Genomic DNA, 22,007 nt, shown 5'->3' on the forward strand with positions numbered 1-22,007 from the left:
TTAAAGTGGGGTATTGATAGGCTTTTTCTCAGGTGATCAGACTAATTTGCCACATGGGGGTAGAAAGCAGTGTAAAAATAAAAACAATAAATCTCAATAACGGATTTAAAAATTGTGCACCTCTATAGTTGTTTTCACTTAAAGGACAGTACCTCAACATCTTTGGGTTTCTCAGACTCTGACAGAGCAGAAGAAGCCTCTATGCTCTCCTCCTCCTCTTCATCCTCCCCCTCCTCAATAGGACCACTAGAGGGGGGACGGCTGCTTTTATGATCTTTGCTCTTCTTCCTTCTACCGCTGCCCTTTTTCTTTTTCCCCTCAGTCGGGAGCTTGGACAGAGGCCGGTGAATGTGACGGGAGTAGTGACGGTGATCTACAAAAACAAGAAAGTGGGAGAAATTCAGGAAAACTTTTTTTTTTTTTTTTAAAGACAGCTCTGACCACACCTAATGACATCTCCTTGTGTGGTGCATCATCTTATGCTGAAAAATGAGAAAATTGCTAATAATTTTACATTTATTAACTGGAGGAGGAATAACCCACAAATATTCACATCCTCTCTCTCAATTTCTTGTACATCCATATTCCCTGAGACTTTTGTGTCTTTAATGCATGGAAAAAGAAAATAAATTTGATGCCTTCAGTTATATTTTTAGGGTAAAGTTAGGGGTACCCTTTAACTTCAACATTGAATTTAAAATCTTGAATAAATGTTCCCAAACTTAAGGTTAAAGATATAAATTTAGTATAACTACTACATTAAGTTATTTTTTTTTCCTGCATTAGGGATGCCAGTAATTACTTATGGCACAGTATCAAACAAACAACGTTATCAGTGGATGCAGAAAAAAAGCTAAAAGGTAAATGCTCTGTTCATACATTCAATGTCCTCCTCATGGTAGGAGTGAAGCAGTTCGTCGGGTACAGATGCAGCAGGGCGAAGAATGTTTTGAAAGCGCTGAACGCCCAAAGCTTTGTTCAGGTCGCCATCGTCATCCTCCTCCTGCCGGCGCTGGAGAAGCGGAGAGGAAGCACAGGCCTCAGGCTGCAAAAAATAAAAAATAAACTGATTATTTTGGACAGGTTCTGTATGCAGTCAAAGGAAGCAGTGTTTCAATAAGGAACCATTTCAGAAATTAAGTGATTTTTAATGATAATCCTGTGAGATTTAATAAAAGAATTTCAAACAGCAGCAGCATTACAGTAGCAGAACAAATATGGGATTTCCTGCAAGTTTTTACCATGATAAACAAACACCATTTCTAGCATTAAATTAAACTGATTTGATTAAAACCCCTCTTTTTACCCTAATGAAGGTCAAATTTGACTGTCACATAGTTCTCTAGAAGTATGACCACTGATAATGAATGCATCATAGCAATCTGTAGAATACCAGCTTCTAAAGATAAATATTACATTACACAATCCTATGATAAAGAGGCAGACCGTTAGTACAATCACACTAGTCTAGGAATGATTGAATGACAAGTTTTTTTTTTTCTTCTCAGGATTTTGAAGCAAAGTGTTATCTCTGATTTATTTTAATCATGTTTTCATCACAGCATTAAATGTGTTGGGTATAACCCCCCCCCTCCTCCTCTCATTGTTACTCATTTTATTGCCTTTATCACCTCTGGGATCTCATGTTGTGGATGGAAGTTTTGTCCTGTAGTACTTTTTACAAAAGAAATGAGAAAAATGAAACCACTCAAACACTAGAGGGAGCTCGAGTGCTATAAACAATGCCGAGCATCATATGACCAGTCCTGCATTAAAACAGGAAACAAAAGCCATGGGGATTGATTGATTATACTAGTTTCCATGCTGTGGTGTGACTTGAATCACATGCGTGACAAAAGATCTGTTTTTTAGCCACTCAGCCCTGCTGGTGGGATGTTATGATAAAGGTTTGTCTACTCCAGCAGGTGAGGATGGATCACGATGTAGACGCCTCATGGCAGAGTAAGAGTTACCATGGCAGCTGTGCAGGTAAGCAAAGCTCCAGCAGTGAAGCCTTCCTGCAGCAAAACCAAGGGGTCAAAGGTCACCTGATGCTACGTGATAAACCTCAAGAAAACAGTTCAGTCGCTGATTTTTTTTTGCCTGAGCCTGAGTGAGCTATATTTCTTTGTGTAAAGCATTACATTTTAAAATAAATAAACTTCTGACAACATTAAAAAGCAATGAACAACAACAAAACTGTCCTTTTTACATCTAATGCTAAACAGCTTTGTGCAGTTCTGGAACATGAGAGTTTGACAAAGAGGTTGTTCTGTAATAATCATCACACAGCCTTCTTTTTTAGCTTGTTCATCTTTAATAAACTGCTCTAATGCTGCAACCAGATAGAAACAAACAACAAGGTGGTTCATTTATGCCATAAATGTGATCAAACCTCTATTGACATGGGTACCAGGGGTTTACTGCAAACTTAGGCGAACGTCTTCCTGTCACACAGCAGTAAAACAAAGCATGTGTTTTTCTTTTTTTAAATAAAGAGGTATGGGGCTTTCAGAATATTGTCTCAAACTTATTCAGTAATTTTCTTCGAAACTTTTGCATGAGTAATTCTCCATATTCTCTATAAAACTCAGAACAAAGCGGTATTTGCATTTGGTTTCTTCCACCCTGGACTCCTCTAACAAGTAAACTGAATTTTAGACTAATTTGTATCAAGTTTCACTTCACTTTGAGTTTCCACTGCATCAAAACTTAACTCAAATGCTGTAATGATTCCTTTTTTTCCAGGTCCCTGCTACCACTGGCTGCACACTGCATCAGCTGGCTGAAGGACAGTTCCTTCTTTTTACACCGACAAGAAAGGCTTGACTGATTGAAAACATTGAGTTTATAACATGGGGAAGAGAGAGACAGCTTAACATTTTTAACAACCCCTGTACCTAATATTCTGGCCAACTCCAGGGGGGGGCGTATAGGGCACAAACTGCAAGCTTATAAGACCACACAATGTGGAAGTAGAAAACACAGGCTTTTCCAACCCTTTTAAAATTCTCTCCATGTCGTCCAAGGCTGACAATTTCTTTCCAAGGATGTTTCACATTCTGTTGATTGTGGTGATATTTATGGGCCAAATCATAAAATGCCTACTGATGTGTACGTTTGAAAACCCTCTCAAGTAGGAGCTTACACTTATTCGCTATGTTTTTCCATGGGTAGTGCACTGTGTTGTTGCATATTTTTGTAGGTGTTTGGTGCAGAAAATCAGCCATGCATGGACTGTGCAAAAGGGCATGGAAGCTAATTTGGCCACACAGACCTAGTCAGACATAAACCATTAACAGTTCCTCTTGTTCCGAGTCAGTTTCTTACACACAGTAAGAAAAAAGTTAAACTGAGGGGAAAAAAAATAATTTGACTTATTATTGTCTTATAAACATCGACTTGGCTTTGGATTAAAGCAAATCAATCTGCATGTTTTTGCAATTTTAATTAGTGCTTTAGATGTTCGCAATCATTAACATAGCTCTCAGTTAATACATGTCATAACTGAAATGATTAACTCCGGTATTGATTCATAAATTAATAAAACAATAAATGCACAAAATAAAAAAATGGCAAAAAAAAAAAAAAAAAAAAACATTTAAAAGGTAAATTGATTTAGCGAAAAATGCAAAAGCACATTTTATTTTTATTCAGGTCTCATGGAAACATGAGTATAATTTGGTTTAGTGATGAATGAATGAGATCTTGAAGGGATGAATATAGGATTGTGGTTGAGGTGAAAGGATTATCCATAACATACAATGTGTAAAAGCAAGGCCTGGGGAGTCAAAAACACAACAAACTAGTTTAACCAGCAGCAGAAAAAGCAAACAAGAGTGTGAAGACAACAAGTACTTTCCTTCACACATCACTGCTGAAGGTTAAAGCACCAAACTACTGCAGCCACCTTTCTACTTCTGCTCATGACAGCATGAAGTCTGGTGGTATCACAATCAGAGCATGATTATGTCAAGTGCAAACACCGACAAATGACCTATTGTTCCCGGCCAGAACAAAAGAGACTAGCATCATGGGGACAAGTCTGTATGAAAGGACATGTTGTAGAAAACCCAACTGAAGCTCAAGTGACACAAAATAAAAAACCCAAGCTCTTAAACTCCTGTAATATAAAAATCAATAAACCCAACTCTTAAACCCTTTTTTTTTTTAGCACATTTCTCAAAATCTACTAAAAATTCTTCAGGCTAATGTACATTAGTTTTATACTGAATGACCCACCTCAGTATGAATAAAGCAATTCAAACAAAAGGCAGCACATAAAATAACCTTCAACGGAACTACTTTCATGATTTGATTAAGATTAAAATATTTTAACTCTTATTAAAAAGAAAAACAGGCATTAACAAGGGTTGAGTGAAAATTCAAAGCTTTAAATTCAGAAGCAATCTTTAGAAAATGATTCTTCAAAATTGCAGTTAAAGAAAATATCAAACTTGGCAGAACTCTAAAGCTCTACTGAAGTCAAGTTCATCCAAAATATAAATCTGTAGTGTTTTTGCTATAGCTGTAAAGAGTACCGGTATATGCAATAAATCCAACTTTTCTGTTGGTGCACATAAACTTCCCCACTGAGGCACATTATTGGATATTTCTATTTTAAAGGCAAACTGAAGCAAATACAAACATAAAATACAAATAACACTGTGCAGCAAAGGTAAATTTACAAAAAAGGCATATGATAAAGGTATAATCCATAATTAATTATATCAAAATAGTAAATAACAGCACTGCATTCTAAGAAGTGAAACTGGATCCATGTCATTGAACCCGGAGCCTATATTATTAGAATATAGTGGATTTATTTGATATAGTTCTGGGTATCTGGACATAAGTTTGGCCTGTAAGGCCCTATAAAGTGAAGCAATACAAATAAACAGAAATAAAGAACCGATCTTGAGAAGCAATATCAATAAAAGTGTTTGTACAGTCGCTGAAGTAGCTACTGTGTGGGAGAGCAGTAAGAGATTATGTGCATGGTGAGGTAGTCTCAAATCCCACACCGTCAGCATTTGGAAGGAAACGAGGGTTGACCGGCGGTGGATCCTCTAGCCATGTCACACCACGTGGTTCCCCCGCCACTGCATTCCTGCATGTCTTAACATGACACTGCAAGGAAACCTGATTGTGCACAAAGCATGCAATTCAGTTTTTTTTATTTCATGGGCATAAGAATTTATGTTATACAAGCAGGTTTTCATAACTTCCCTATTACATCAAGCTTTCAAAGAGCAGTTTTCTCTGAAAAGCTTCTGCTAAAATTCTATTTTCAAAAGCAACTTCAGTTTGAAGCTGAAGCGGAAGACGTTTCATGCTTAAAACATGCCTTGAAAGCAGAGGCAGAAATAAAGCAATGGTTTTGGCACAAATTAAATAAGTTTTGAACTTAAACCGCCTCCTACTCCAAAGATGACTGCCTCCATATTATCAGTACAGTATCATTAAAGTTTATGACCAAGTTTATGGGCCAACATTTAACAACCATCTCCAGCTCTTTAATCGTGTAGTTAGTTACCCTTTTAGAACTGAAAATCTCAAGAGATTATAAGATAATGAAAGGAACAGGCAAAATAATACACAAAGTGTAAGTACAAAAAAATATATAAACTTAAATTGCATTTAATAAAGTTAAAAAGTTAAAGAACAAAAAAAACTAAATTTTTTTAAAAACAAATTTTATGCAACTCTGGACACATTAAAGCAGGTTTTCTAGATATCCTGGCTTAATTAAGCCTCGACTCGGTTTCACAAACATTAGTTACCATGGTGATCTATTCTGTGTAGCTAGAAGGCTCAAGACCAGGCAAACAGCCAGGTTTCTTTAATCCTGGTGCCTTATCTGTTAAGTCAGTGGTCACACCAATCAGAAAAGATTTTTGTTAGTGATTTGGCTTATCTTTGCATTTTGGTATTTATCAGCCATCATTAGGCCTGTCACAAAAAAAACAATATATTAATCAAATGATAAAAATTTATTACATGACAAATTTAAATTAGCTCAATTTCCCTATTGAGTTTTTGTTTGTTTCTTTGTCCCTCAGTCTCTTTCTAGTAAACCGCTTGAATGACAAGACTCTGGTGGCCAAATTATATAATTTTTGGCTTCCACGCCCTCCGCGCAGACAGAATTTTCACATAGAGCACCTATGAAACTTTATTATTACAATTAATTAGATTAATTGTTTCGGCACTAATGAGTATCACTTGAGAGTGAGTCAAGTTAATGCAAATGTAGTGCAGCATTTCAAAAAGTTACACATCATTATTTGTAGTGCATCATCCACTGGGCCTCGATATGTGCTTATTCCCAAATGCCTCAGTGAGCTGCACTGTGGTAAAAGCATTCAGGTTGTAACAGGAGGCTTCTGAATTTGAATAATGGTCTGGTGTTTTTGCAGATAGATTTTCCATGTTCTCCCTGTGCTGAATGACAAAAGGACTCTGGTGGCCAAATTATGTAATTTTTGGCTTCTACGCAGACAGAATTTTCACATAGAGATCAGCTGAATGTGGCAGCCTAGTTGGGGGAGGATTGGCGGCCTAGTGGTTGGGGCATAGAGCTTGGAATTCTGAGGTGCTGGGTCTTAGCCCCACTCCCACAGACTGCCACCCTGGCTCCCTGCGCAAAGACCTTTTACCCCACACTGCCCCCTGGGTGCTGCACAATGGTTTATCTTACAAGAGGATGTGTTAAATGCAGAGAGTGAATTTCATTGCTCTGTACTTGTGACAGTTTAATGACAATCAAAAAGTAGGGATAAATGGCCTGTAGGAGTGGGCATATGATCGTTTGTCCCTGCCTGTAATACACTGGTGACGTGTCCACCCAGCCTTTCTCCCAATAACCACTGGAGATAAGCAGCAGGTATAGATAATAGATGGGTTTATAAATGACTGACACAGAGCAAGGACTAAGAAAAAAAAAAAAAAAAAAACTGTCCTGATTGGGAGATCCATAAATTCCTTATTCATGTGTAAACAATTCAAATTCATATTGGTGTTGAGAGGGAGCTCTACCACTTTTAAAAGGAAAGGTGGTTCAAATCATCCAAACAAGCAGGTAGCCTACCGGTATTATCATCATTATGGTGTTTTTGGTTTAATACTTCTATATACTACTTTATGCTGGCCATCCAGGTAATAGTCATTCCAAAAAAATAAAAAAATCCACTGGACTTCGTTTCCAAATTTGAAGATGTTTCGGTTCCCATCCAGGATTTTTTCCGGCTTTTTCCAATTCAAAATGTCAGGAATAGCATTGAGTTCAAGGTTTTATACAGTAGCCCAAAGCACGTTTGTTTGTTTTCAAAACATGCAAATTGGAACAGACGAAGGGGTCTACCTATTTGGAAGGGCGGTGATTTGGCTTCTTTTGTTAGACTGCAATACCCCATACCGATCCAAGTGTCTGAAAGGTCGGTCATTAAAGGGGATTGTTGGCCTGGCTGAAAGACGATTACTGATGCTCTTCAAACCTGTGGAAACCCAAACTGGCCGTTTGTCAAATCAGCAAGGAAATCCAAAAGACACGCAGCAGAACATAACGGTGAGAAGATCAAACGCAAAAACATCTCCATCCCATATGTTGCTGGAGTCTCTGAAAAACTCAAGAGGATTCTCTCCAGACACAAAATACCAGTATATTTCAAACCTAACAAGACCCTTAGAGGCTAGTGCACCCCAAGGACAAAAAACCCAAACCAAATATGAGTGGAGTGGTGTAAGCAGTTCAGTGCAGTGAGGAATTCTCTGATCTTTATATTTAAAAAAACCAAACATCTCCACAGAATCGTAGCCTACACAGCTACTTCCTCTGGACAAGACTCTGCGGTACATCTACACCATATGGAAAAAGGACATTCTTTTGAGGACCAGAATGTTCACATTTTAGTCATTTTTACATCAATATAGAAGTTAGCTGTGGACAAGACAGTGATTTACCTAGCCAAAGAGGACAAAGAATACAAAAAGTTCAACAGTCCCTATGCCATTTTCCTAACTTTTAAAACATTTAGCACTATGGACGAAACAAACCTGAAATGTTAAAAGTAAAAAAAAAGTGGCTCGATTTCTTTTTTTATTCTGCAGAAAAGCACTCTCCGTCAAGCTGTTCTTTTGTTTTCTAGGACTACTCAACTATAAGAATCTAGAAAAGATGAAACTCTGAAAACAAGTCATTTCAACCAAATAACCAGTTTCAGAGTTTTAAGTGTTTAAATACAAGCATTCTGGCAAAGTCGGCATGCTCAAATCAGGTCCCCAAGAGCTACTATGCTGCCGCATCCCATGTGTATTTGATTCAGATCTATAGGTGAAGGGAAGCATCTACATGTTGTGTGATAGTAGCTCTTGAGGTCTTGAATTGAGCACCCGTTGTAGTACAAGGACAAATTGCTAACAACAGTTCTCGTTCCCTTCGAGTTACTATTACAGTTTGTGAACTGGAGAACTCTAAACAGTTTATACATTGACTGTAAGTAGGGCTTTAAAGAAGAATGTAAACTAGAGCAAATATTAACCAGGTGCAGAGTTCACAAAGAGGTTAAATTTACCTCGAAAACCTCCATCATAATATATAGAGACTTTAAAAGTCTGTACATGGATGTTTTTGAATAGGAAATACGAGCCAGAAATCATGTTTAGGTGTTAAGAGAGACGCACTCACCTTAAGAGAGTAGAGAAAGTCCATTGACACACACTGAGGTTTGTTAAAGCCACCAAAACGAACGCATATGTCCTCCTCGTGGCAAAAGCAAAACCAATAAGTCAGTTTTTGTTAGCCACTCCTCTGTCACATGACCTGGGCTGATCCCAAAGTGTCTGAGGAAGACATTAATTTTAACATGTCTTCAAATTCAGACAGGATTACATGAACTCTCAAGTACGCATTTACTCACCATCAGTGAGATAATGATTAACCTCCCAGGGGTCTGTGCCAAGATGGCAGCCAATAACTGCTAACACGCCGTCACAGAACAAACATTTTTATCTTTATAGACTTTCTTTAACTACAGGTATCACAGATTCTGCTCCAAGTATCTTACCAATAAGAACAAAACGCGGAAAATTGATATCAATTAATCTAATGAATTGTTCTCAAACATTTAGGATCCAAACCTTAGTGTATGTAATTTTATCCATATCTACACTTTAATAGTAAGAAAATTAGAATAAAAGGTGCATTTATTTATTCTTCTAATTCTTAAATCAGCATCAATTTTGAAAGTTTGTTGCTCTTATTACCACAAAAGGTGTTTTACTCTACATTTAGTCTTATAGTAAAGCTTTTCTTATAGCCATTTTAAAGTATAAAGTCACTGAGTAGAAGAAACAAAAGCTGATCCATTTATTATTCAATAGGTTGGAATTAATAAATACTCAAATTGGATGTCCACACGCACATTTATATCAGTTTTGAACATTTTTCTATTACATAATCAAATGGATAGCACCCTAGTGGTTATATTCTTCCTTGTGATATGTGAGGCAACACAGCCTCTTGCAGAGGTGTGCATAGGTCAAGGTAGGGCCAGTTCAGCATCAGCAGTCAAAGTAAATTTCAGCAACAGTTTAGCGAGCCGCATATACATTTACCACACATCTTATATCTGAAATGTGTTATTGCAAAAACCTAAATATTCAAACATTCACGTATCAGTTTGTCTTATCTAAACAATTACTTCATAAAAATGGATTAAGCAACAAAATGTCCTTAGGATCATAACGTAGGGCAGGGCCTCCCCTTCTCGACTTCTTGGTATTTTAGGTTTGAAGATTTAGAATGTGACAGTAATACCCGGAATAGCAAGCAGAGACGTTTCTCATTTCTTTCACACTAAATATACAATTCCTCACACTTAGATAATTATTTTTTCTGCTTTACTTCACATATTCTTTTAGCTTTGCTCATCCCTGGATCCAGGAACCCCGGGACAGGTTAGTAATTAGATTAAATTTACTCGATTTACTTTATTTACTGGACTTTTCATACTTTTTACTTGAGGGATCTGTTTTAAAGTAACTTTACTTTTATTGCATTACAATTTCTGGCTGTTCACCTCTAGTATATTGTAACTAGTTACTTCACTGTTGTAAAATTGTGCAAATACAGGACAAAAGGAATAAAGCTAAATAGATAAGAGTAATAAATAATCAAACTTCAGTCATATATTATTAAGTACAACTAGACACAGGGTTAATATCAACCACTAAGTCATAAAAACTGGCTTTATTGAACACTAGATTTCTTTCAGGTAAATTATTTTTAATCAATAATTTTATTACTGACCATAATCTTAATCTTATGGTTATGTTCTTAACAGAGGCATGGTTACGAAATTTTAACGAGGCATCCTTTCTCAGAGTTAACGAAACCAAACAAAAATTTTCTTTGCAAGAGCAGACAAAGGAAAGGCGGGGGAGTGGCCACTTTGTTAAAAAATTCACTCAAGTGTAAAACGGCATTTTTGGGCAAATATGACTCTTGACCGTTTGGCTTTCCAGGTAAAGAGCGCACCTCAAACCACGTCATTGAATATTTACAGGCCTCATAAAAACAAAACAAACTTTTCATTGATTTTAATGACCTTTTATCAGTGATGTGTTGATTATGACTGTTTAATTGATGTTAGCAACTTCAATGTTCACATTAACAGTCCTGACAGAGGTGCTATAGAACTATGCAATACTCTTGGAAACTTTGGCGCCACCAAAGATCAGCAAAAACACAAACGCGGAGTTGTTTTGGGCTCGATCCTCAATAAAGGTTTAAACATTTCCAAAGTGTGGGTAACTGATGTTCTACCTGACCATTTATCTGTTGTTTTTGAAGTATAATTCTATTTTAGTAACGCCACTAGTCAAAGAGACATCAGAAAATGCATCTTTAAGGATGGTGATAATAAAAACTTTATTCCTCTACCACCACTTTGCCCTGTAACCCTTAATGATTTACTAGATAACCTTTCTAAAATCTCAAACATACTTCACACTTCTTAACGTGCACCTAATTTTAATTAATCCTCACCTTTTTGCATACCCAAATGGAAAAGCAAATAACTAAGGAACTGTTAGCCCAAATTACATGTGTGATCTTTTGAAAGCTAACACCTTTTAGTTTTTGAAAATACAAATCAAAACCATGTGACAAACACCGCCTAAACTGCATCAGTTCAAACATGACTCAAAGTTGTTTTTCTTCTTCTCGAAAATAATAGGTCTTTTTTATGAATAGCAGAAACAAAGACATGCTTGAGAATAGGCATGTGTCACCATTTTACATTTATTATGAACTATGTCAACATCAACTGCAGTAAATTTTAGACTTCTAGGTATAACAGTTCTAGAGGTATGGGAGTTTAACTTCTGGAGTCATCAGCAACTCCAAAATATGCCAAATTATTCTAAATTGTGCTTATTGCTTTTACACAACAATTTTACCCCAGAAATAATGCTGGAGCACTTTGATGGACACAATTTCTTTTTCATTTTTCTAACTTTCCAAAAATCTAACAGTTTGAAATGATCCAGGATCAGATCTGCCTCTGTGCCTTTAAGCATGGCTCTAGATCTTTGTTTGCAATATTCAAATTAGCTGCGTAGCCTTGTTTTGAAAGTAATTTCATGTGTGTGGCCATAACGAATAGCAGGCGGACTTTATGAGGAATAATATGAGGGGAAGTATGCGCAACTACAGAAGCTGAGAGGGACAGATTTGAAACTCCGAAGGCTGTACTGGCATCAAATCTCAAAACGGGGTGGGCGGGGACAATTTTGTATTGTAGGCTGGAAGGTCAGGAAAACCAACATGCTCAACACTGTGTGGAATTGTTAGCGGAAACAAGAGTAATTTGCAAGACTGTTAGGTATAAGCTAAAGCTACAACTTTTTGATGTAAAACAAATGGATTTTATGTGGCGTTTTTCTCATGTTTTCCCATGTTGCTATATCTGTGTTAATTGTACTTTGGTGCTCGTTGGTCCCTAAAATGAATTTGGTGGTTCAATTGTGGATAATCTAAGCTTTCCAAAGATGTCTTACATGTCTATATTGATAAAAGTTTAATGGGTGTTATTTTAAAGCATACTGCTATGTTTAATGTAAAGAGAAAACAAAACAGAGCGCCGGCGACCAGGTGGAAGTCAGTTAAATTCCTCCAATTAAAAAGGCCCACCATGATACGTTTGGCAACTAGGCGTGCCAGACCTATAACTGCCTGTGTTTGCTTCTACTAAACATCCAAAATAAAGATGTATGACTATATACTAGGAGAAAAGTGTTAACTTACTAGTCTAATAATAAAGTTTATAAAGGAGAATCAGTTTTACATCCGGCTTCTTTTAGCCTGCGTCAACGAACAAACTCTTTTAGAAAGAACTTTTTTTTTTTTACTCGTGCATGATCCCTTTCACATTTTCTCTTTTTAGCCCCCTTGGAAGGCTTAAAATTTTTCCTGGCCTCAGCCATCACCAGTAGTCGAGCAGGCAGAAAAATAGTAGAGCAAAAGTGTTAACTCCATGTCTATATAAGAGCCTGTGGCCATAAAGCGATACATTCTTTACATGACCTGGCCAATGATGGTGTGTCTTCTCCCAACTTACATCTGTGATGTTTAAAGAGTGGAGCCCAGCTAGTCGCAGTGGTTGTACCAAGCGCTGTATATTGGCCTGAGGAACCATTTAAATAACTCATATGCATCAACTCTTTAGGTCACAAAGTCCACGGTGTGCATTTAAAGTGTAGGCTGCTTCTTTGATGAAAAGGTCTTAATGTAGAAGTGGTCCAACAGTCATAAAAAAAAAAAAAAAAAAATCAGGTGGTGAAAGACTGGACTCCAGGTTCAGTACATCTATAAAAAGAGACTTCAAAGATATAACTGAAAGATGCAAGAGATATTTCTTCTCCAAGAACATCAGCAAAGACATTACTGATGCTTGTCCCTTATGTGCCACAGTCAACAGGTTTACAAACACTCCTGTGACTAAGATAAAACATTTTGGGTTTTTGTATCTCTTTGACCTAAATTGTGAATTGGTTTGAACACATTCCAATTGCTCCAAATTAATTAGAGCTAATTTGACGAAATTCCAAATTCTTTATGGTTGTTAAACACAAAATCCATGCTGAACTGTGATATCAGTGTATAATTTTACTGATTATAGTTTTTAACCATGTTTTTCTTCCTTTAGTCAAGAGTTTAACTGAAATATGTTAGACTGGGAGCTCATTTTTGTTAAACTCACGTTTTGAATTAAAGTTTTGGTGGATTTATTCCATATATGTGCAGATTTATCCATTTGACCATGATTTGAACTTGATTCACACTTTCTTTTGTTGTTCTAACACATTCATCTGGGGGTGTGTTCACAGAACAATGCATGATTAAATTACCATCCCAGCTGGAGCTAGGCAACAAATATATCATAGTTGCACAAGAGGGTGTAGTGATATATTCAGCCCCAAATCTTTAAAGACACATGAAGACAGTAACAAAGCTGGTCTATAACCTAGACAAAATTTTCAGGATTAAAGGATTGATGTTTAAGCAAGATCTTGGAAAAACCAGTTCATGCATTAATGTTCAGCAGAATTGATTACTGCAACGGCGAATTCACAGGTCTACCTAAAAAGTAGATCAGATGGGGAATTCAGAATGCTGTTGCCTGCATCCTCACCAAACTAAGAAAGTGGAGCACATCAACCCCTTTCTAAAGTCCTTACACTGGCTGACTGCATCTCAAGGAATAGACTTCAAAACACTTCTCTAAAGCCCGGCGTACACTGTGCGATTTTCGAGGTGATTTTCCAGTCGTGCGAGAATCTTTTAATCAGGCCGACTTTCAGCCTGATCGTGCATCATGAGTGGTGTAGTGTACAGGGGGTTACTAGCAGAGATCAGCCTCTCACGAATACCTCCCGATCGTGAATCCTGAGGTCGGGAGAATATCAAACATGTTTGATTTCCTCCCGACCGTCGTGGGCAAATCATTTAGGGCACATGCGCACAGAAGGATTCTTCTTTTCTTCCTTCTCTCAGATGTGAACACAGCAGCATGGCAGGGATGCAATGAGTGAAGTGCAGCTCTGTCTTTACAATTGACAGACCGCAGTAGCCACGTTTGTTCAGCCATGTCGCCTTTTCTTTTTAGAACTTTCAGCAAAAAATTGCTCAAATTGCCAAGGCAGCGCATTTCACTATAGTGAGCTTAATATCCTTCTTTTTGTTTGGCTTCAGGATAGAGAGCTACAGAGCAGCTCCATCTCACTGTGGAGCTGATTCCGACGTGGTTTTTAGTCATACAGTGTGAGCAGGTAGATCGCATGAGAGTGTTGGGCTGAACATAAATCGTGAACTGTGAACTCACTGTACGACTAAACCCTGCAGTAAGTAGTACAGTTTGAACAGCAGCTGCGTGCAACGATTGGAGAAAGAAAAAAAAAAAAAAAATCGCACAGTGTACGCCGGGCTTAAGGCTACATTCACACTGCAGGTATTAATGCTCAATTCTTTAGCCTGGGCTTTCACAGTTCCCAAATATGCGACTTGTATGTGATCTCCTGTGTGAACTGCATTGACACAACTTAAGTATACCGGATGCGCAGCAAATGTGGTTACATAAGTAAACACGGATGGTAATGGTACAGTTAATCTTGCAGTCTTCCATTTCTTTCTGAACCCCAGCCAGTGCATTAACAAAACACAATCTTTTCAAGAAGGTTGAAAAAGACTGGTTTCCAAAATTATCATTAGCCTGCGTAGCAAGATTCAGAATAGTGGCCTTTGTTGAGTATTAATGACGTTCAGGTCGAATAAATGCCATTCAGGGATTTTTAAAAAACATGACCCCTCAGACAGGTTGCATTTGAAAAATTAAGGACCACGTAGCTAAGTGGCCTGGGTCTCATTGAAAACAATACTCATTTAATTAACTCTATGTCAGTGTAATGTACTTTTTTGTATTTTGCTATGATGTTTTATCCATGTACAGAACTTTGAATCGTCTTGCACTAAAATACGCTGCAAAGAAAAAAAATTAAGTAAGGTAAGGCTTCGGGGGGGTCGACAAGATACCCCCCCTCACCTAATGTCATGAAATTTGGATCATGTCCAAAAAAAATCCTAGATACAAGCGGCCGAAAAGAGCTTTCCTAGCAGGGTGGCTGGGCCCTCCCTTAGAGATAGGGTGAGGAGCTTGGTAATTTGGGAGAGGCTCAGAATAGAACTGCTTCGCCACAAGATGGAGAACAGTAACCTGAGGTTGCTTGGACGTCTTTTCTGGATGCTCCCTGGATGCCTCAGGAGGTTTTGATCAGCATTTGCGATTGACATCAGAGAGTTACATTGATCAGTACCTGCTCCAACAGGAAATTACAAGATGACAGGGAAATGTTTTTCATTTGCCTTATTATGGCAGCAGGGAAACCGTGATTGACAATTTTTCCAGCCAAAACACTGATGCTCAAATCCCATTTGGAGAAGTACTATCCTATGAGTTTTACATGGAACACTGCAATAAATGTGCATGGATCAATAATATATGAATGAATGATTGTTAACAGGCATCTACAGAGACAAATGATAGGCTGACAAGAAAATTAAGACATTTGATTAAAGCGTGTTGCAGGTGGGATGCAGCAACAGTAAAAGTTGTAGAACTGGTTTTATTTTGAGTTGCTATCGCTAATGAGTGCCAATAAACAGAACCCAAGAGCTACAAAGCAAATTTTGAAAACATAATCCAATTTTTTAAAATCAGGTTCCAGATAAAAGCTTTTTAAATGATAAGCATTATGACAAAATAATGATGCTGCTTGTTTGCTGGGGGATCCCCAGCTCAGAATCCACATTGTTCTGTAAGTGGAGCTCAGCTGCTCTCGAAACTTGGAATCCACAATTTGGAGCAGGATTGTTAATGTTGTTAAAGTCAAGTTCAAAACTTATGTTCAGCAAAACGATAAACTTTCATACTTTGGTTTTAAATAATCTGTAAAGGTCGATCCCAAATCTGAGTGAATGTCCACCTTACAACCAGCAAATTATGAGGTATTCCTTTACTTGAAACAAATATATATATATATATATATAACACCTCAGCACATCTCCCTTTTGGAGGCTAGGCTAGTTACGACTTCAGTGTAAGATAATGGCAGATCCAAGGTTTACCAAGATTTATTTAAGCTTGGGTAACATCCTAGCATTTAGGTCGGTGCCTCAGAGATGTGAAGGAAATGTGGAGGATTGCTCATTTTATACTTCAATCTCAGCCAAGTCTTCTTCCAAGCTGTTACCCATCATTATGGTGCTTCAATGTTATGGTGAAGAAATAACATTCATCCACAAAATTGCTACCAACGCCTGAGCGTTGGCCACCTTAGGTCGTGGAGGTGTTGTTGCACTCTGGTAAATCAGAAGGGTGACAAACTGATGTCCATAAACTATATTTAAAATATGTTTGCATTAGAAAAACAATTACTGATTAAGCTCATGTGGATCAAACCTGCTTAAATGTCTCATTTTGAAATGAAAATATCGAAACATCGCATCCGATATGTCCTATATATACTGTGTATCACCCATCTCAGTTTGCCACATATAACATGGTGTTTAGCAAAGCCTACCAAAGTTGTATTCTATGGTGTTTGGTGCAATAAAAGCAAAATATAAAGCTGAGCTATAGTGAGTGTTTAACTATATTTTTTAATGACTAAAGTCATTATTGTAGTGGACAACACAGAAGTTAAAATAACTCAAAAAGAAAAGGTAAGGCCATTTGTTGAGAAAGAAAGTGAAAAAACACTGAATCTCTATTGTTTGTTGTAGCTCACAGTCCACCTGTGCATGAACCAAGAAACAGGTTATTTGTGTTGCACTAAAATATCCCTGCCTTGTATTGGATAGACTTTGACACCATTCAAAGCAAAGAACCAAAAATATACAGCATAAGGTCAACTCTTCCTAACATATCATCTACTCTATGCACTACTAACTGGAAAGGTAAAAAAATATTTGTTGGGGCTACTTATCAAGCCATCACAGCAAAAAGAGTTAGACAAGAATTGTAGCTATATTGAACATAATACATTAGATTATTTAAGTCTGTAATTTTTTTAAGGCAAGACAAAAAATATTTATAAACAACTGATTAAGCTCTTCAAATATACTGCGTTTCAAGAATATACGTTGATTGAATAGTTTAGAAATGGAACCCTATCACTATGAAAGAAAAGCATGAAAAGTGCTTAAGTGTTAGAGCAAAAAAAATGGGATGTCCTGCAGTAATTAGTGGGCTCCGAGCTCAAAATAGATAGCAACTTAGTAAGCCAAGTGTACATCCTAATAGCAAAAGCTTTCTGCAAAAAAAACAAAAAGAAATTATTTTATTTAAGATTGTCCAAGGAAAGAAAGTAGCAATTTTATTAGGAATAATGACTTAGGGCGGAAACAATCGGATTAATCGTTTATTTAAATAATCATCAACTAATTTAGCAATCGAGTAATCGTTAACTGAAGTATAGAGATTTAACCCGATATTTGATCAGCTTCTGAGTTTCTAAAGTCTAAAAAAAAAAAAAAAATACTACTACTTCTTCCTCAAAAACTTTTTTTTTACAGACTTAAAGGCATACTATGCAACATTTTTCAGTTAATTAATGTGTTCCATAACGTTTTGGATGATTAAATGAGTCATTTCAGAATGAACAAAGGTATTCTCGGCCGCCCTGGTGGTCTGTGGGGGAAATATCACACTTGCAATTGCAGGAGCCCTCGGCCCGCACCCACAGGCTCAGAAGTCTCGCGAGAGTCGGTCTTGCTTTACGGCGAGAACTGCTACACGCCCCCAGTGAAAAGCATGCTCGTTGCTAGCGCAGTGGCGATCTTTGTGCAGTTATCATGGCGGAACCAGAGAAAACAGTGAAAGCCCATGTCGGAGCAGGCAAGAAAGAGGAAAAGGGCTCTGGACAGAGAGAGGAGTCGTACACGGGTGAACATCGGGCAAGCTTTTTCCGAATGGCGAGAGCTAAAAGAAAAAGAAGACTGCAAGGCTGACGCGGACCTCGCGTTTCTGCTGATGCGATTGTAAGTAACATTGGAATGGTTTCTCTCTGTGTGCATGTTCATACTTTCACTGTGTTAGTCATTCGTTGCGTTCTCCTGTTTGCTAAGCTCAAAACAACCGCGACTGGCTTGACGGAGAAACCAGGAGAACAGCTGAGCAAGTGCACTTTTACTTTCGCCCTCTGGGGGGAGCCTCGCTGGAAAATCAACCCCGGTTGCATAGTATACCTTTAAAGACTTCTAAAGATGAGGGAAAATTATTGATGCATTAAATTATCACAATATCTTCATATGCTGATATATTGCCATTTAAAAACACCATATCAATCTCTTTTACTAATGAAATATTGTTATATATCATCGTTATGCTACGAAATCCTCAGAAAATTCACGAAAATTTTGCCATGTTTTTATATGTTGATATATTGACGCGGTATCGATCTATTTTACTAACAAAATCTCACAAGAATTTGCAAAATATCACGAGAGTTTGTAACAGAACGATGAAATTTCATCAGATTTTGAAAGTAAAAAAGATCGATACCGCGTTTTTAAAAATCAATTTGATATCAGCATAATAAATATATTTGAGTATATTATTTTTCAAAGTGTCAGAAATGGATAACAAAACTGCTATTTTCAATGACTGCTTATTTTTGTCCAGCTTTAACATCGGTATCGATATCGGCTACATGAGTTTTAAAATATCGGCATATCGGATATCGGCCAAAATCCCAATATCGTGCATCCCTAATAGAGATTGTAAGATATGTCTTTAGCTGAAAGAGCAACCCACTTAGAGCAGTAACTATACAAAAACTGTATAACATTTTGCATTTAAAATGAAAAAATATATAATTTCCAATCAAGTGGAAAACTTAGATTCATCTGGCTTAATTTAATAAAAGATATTCTTTAAGGAACCTTTGGCTACCCAATTAATTGATCTGCAAAATAATTGTTAGTTGCAGCACTAATGACTAAAGCTGTTGTGTATCTTAGGCACACAAGGATACAAAAATCATTTGCCAACAGTTTTTGCAAGGTCAGCATTTTCTCCGCTATATTAGCAAACCAAACCATCAGAAATGAGAGCAGCCTTTCTAGGAAATCCCCCGTTTCATAACAGCTGCTGTGAAATGTATCTTCAACAAAATATAATTAAAAACAACAGATTTAATTCCTGGAATTCTACCCTGGTATTATCAAAGCTTCCAAATCTGAGTATTTCTAGTAATATTGAAGCTGTTTTTTTCCCCCTCAGGTGTTTTACATTGGCACTCCACAAAAATTAATAATGGGATGACCCTAGTGAGATGAAAACCCTTGTAGTACAGGGATGAAGTGTTCTTTGGCTGCCGACCAACTGTTTCCAGGGCTTTCCATCACATCTATAACAGGATTACTTTTAAAAGCTGTGTGGCCATATTATTTCACAGTTTTTCATTATTTATTCAGTTTGGAAGTTTTCAGTTTTTGGACTCAAGTTGAATAGAATTTAAATGAAACTAGACTGGCCCAAATGCAGCAAAAAATGTGACAAAGTTTGTAAAGCACAAACTTCTGTGCCAAATGGTAACAAGGAAGCTGATGCAGCACAAATCCTGCACACAGAAAGAGAACTGAAACTTTTTAAGTAAAACAGTGGAGTGAACTGCTGTGAGCATTAATCTGCTTCATTAACAGAACTGATTTGAAAAAAAAAATGGCATGACTTGACCTGAATGGGGCTTCCCTAGATGTTGAGCAGTAAACTTACCCCATGTACAACTGAAGAAACGGCATCTGTAACCTTGTTCGGTGTGCTGGGGTTGCTCATGGCTCTGCAGGGGAAGTTGCTTGCTTTTAGGCTCTGGTTTGGACTGGTGCGGCTTTAGCCCTTCTCTTTCTCGCTGGGACTCAGACAACTTTTGGGCAGCATAACCTGGTGAGAAACAAATTGAAGAGTAATTTCATAAGACCACAGTCAACTAAAGTCAGATAGCATATCATTTTAATATAGTCCATCACATGTGAAATAGAAAGAATTTATTATTAAATCACATTCTAGTAGCGATTAAATATACACCACAAAATCATCAGACTGCTTCTGACTCACAAAAGGGATTAGTGCCCAACTTTCCTTTTATGAAACAATTGGTTTGCCCAATTTAGGTCTTGATGATTCTGAAAACTGAATTTTTTCAATTTCTCAATAAATTTGCAAGCTAATAAGGAACACTGCCATTAGGAAATTAGAAGCAATCGACTGAATTCTGAGAATGTACCTCATCTATCCGATAGTCAATTTGGAGCAGATGTATCTAGAATAAGGTCCAGCAATCAAAGCCTGAAGACTGCAAAGATTCTTAATGTTTTAAAACTGAGTTTTAAGGCAAGCTTGTATTGTGCCTTCTTAATCTTTAGAGGGAAAAAATGGCAAAAATGTCTATATTTTTTCGTTTTTTTAACCTGGTTAAAGAATAATCATGGTTTTTTTTTTGTCAGAAGTCAAGTTTCAGGGCAACTAGTCCAGTACGGAAACCCAGAGGTGCCTTTCTACTCTAATTCTCTTACTCCAGCTTGTTCTGGGTGATCCAAAAGCATTCCCAGACCATGAAGGATATGTAGCCTATCCTTGATGAGCCTGCTACCAGATCTGCCCCTATAGTGTACTGATTGGATGGCCAAACAACCACAGGCGACTCGCTTTGATATAAAGTAGTAACAGCTCAGCTTCAGGTTCCCACATGATACCCACCCCTCTCTTTATGGCAAAACCCAACTACACTATGGGAAGCCATTTTTATTTAGGATATTGTTAGCTCTAATCCTCAAATCAATACCTATTTTAGATGGGAAACACCTCAGTGAATTACAATATACTTGGCAGCATTGTTGTGATAGATGCAGACTAATAGGCTTAAATAAACATCTGACAACATTTACTAGATTTTAGGCCTTGTAGCAATTCCCAGATACTTTAAAAAGGTCATTATTGCTTTAGTGAGATAAGAGCACGATAACAATGCTACTGTGCAGCGACCTAATGATAAGCAGCAAAGCAGACCTACAGAAACTTTAAAGCATCTCACAAACATCATAAATGTCATTATTGTAGTCCAACAGTAAAGGATTGACCTCCTCCCTTTGCTGTCAATATGCTAAGATTACTTTAGCAGACAGAAATAAAATCAAGAGCCCTGATAAATCCTCCTGATGTCTGAGCGCAATCATATCTATGACCTTGTTGACACTAAGGGATTTATAAAAGAGGCATTGAAATTAAAAGAATATCTAGGAGTCAGCCAAAGAAACTGAAATGCTCACATTGTTAGCGAAGGAGGTAATCCCTGCACTACAGTTCACAAGATATGACAATTAAGTGTGTGAGCTTGTATGTACTTAAAGATTACTTTCTCAGTAAACCTAGATCTGACCACTCTGGAAGAGACCGAGCTCACTAAACAGGGATAAAGTTACAGAACACTGGGATCCTGGGTAAAAGCCCTGGGAACCAGTTCATCTACCTTAGGGCAAGTCTGGAATAATACCACTAGGATAACAATGATCAGAGGCAATAACAATACCACCATGTGAAATGATCCGCAAGAGAGAGAATTAAATAAAACAAACTTTCAAAGTTTTCTGCCTTCTGTCAGATACAGTCTGGCTTTCAGTAAACCAGTTTTAGAAAATACCAGCTGTTTATTATGCAACAGCAGTAAAGAATTAAAACACTGATGAGTATTGACAGAAAAACAAGACACGGTTAAAGTTTGTCTTCTTTTCACAGAGCTACTGCAAAGATGCGTCAAAGACCAAGATTTTTTATCTCTAATTTCCAAATTTCCCATGCTAAATTTATTAACTGGTCGGGGGAAAACCTTGTTTCTGAAAGAGTTTAAAAACAGGAAAAAGGCAACTGCAACATAGAGCAGGCTTCCTCAAT

General features: G+C 37.4%; 1 protein-coding gene across 3 annotated transcripts in view; it reads right to left on the minus strand.

Annotated features, from left to right (window-relative positions):
- The window catches only part of slc4a2 (solute carrier family 4 (anion exchanger), member 2), a 54,193-nt gene that overhangs the window by 20,388 nt on the left and 11,798 nt on the right, over window positions 1–22,007 (minus strand). For all 3 annotated transcript variants that reach the window (XM_015404107.1, XM_015404106.1, XM_015404105.1), the window contains 3 exons: window positions 19,836–20,000; window positions 880–1,045; window positions 153–373 (listed from right to left, as the gene is read on the minus strand). In XM_015404107.1, the coding sequence (XP_015259593.1) occupies window positions 153–373; window positions 880–1,045; window positions 19,836–19,895 (447 nt within the window). In that variant the 5' untranslated portion in view covers window positions 19,896–20,000. The remainder of the gene's footprint in view (window positions 1–152; window positions 374–879; window positions 1,046–19,835; window positions 20,001–22,007) is intronic.

Source organism: Cyprinodon variegatus, unplaced genomic scaffold (assembly GCF_000732505.1).
Source record: "Cyprinodon variegatus isolate N-32 unplaced genomic scaffold, C_variegatus-1.0 Scaffold1633, whole genome shotgun sequence".
NCBI lineage: Eukaryota > Metazoa > Chordata > Actinopteri > Cyprinodontiformes > Cyprinodontidae > Cyprinodon > Cyprinodon variegatus.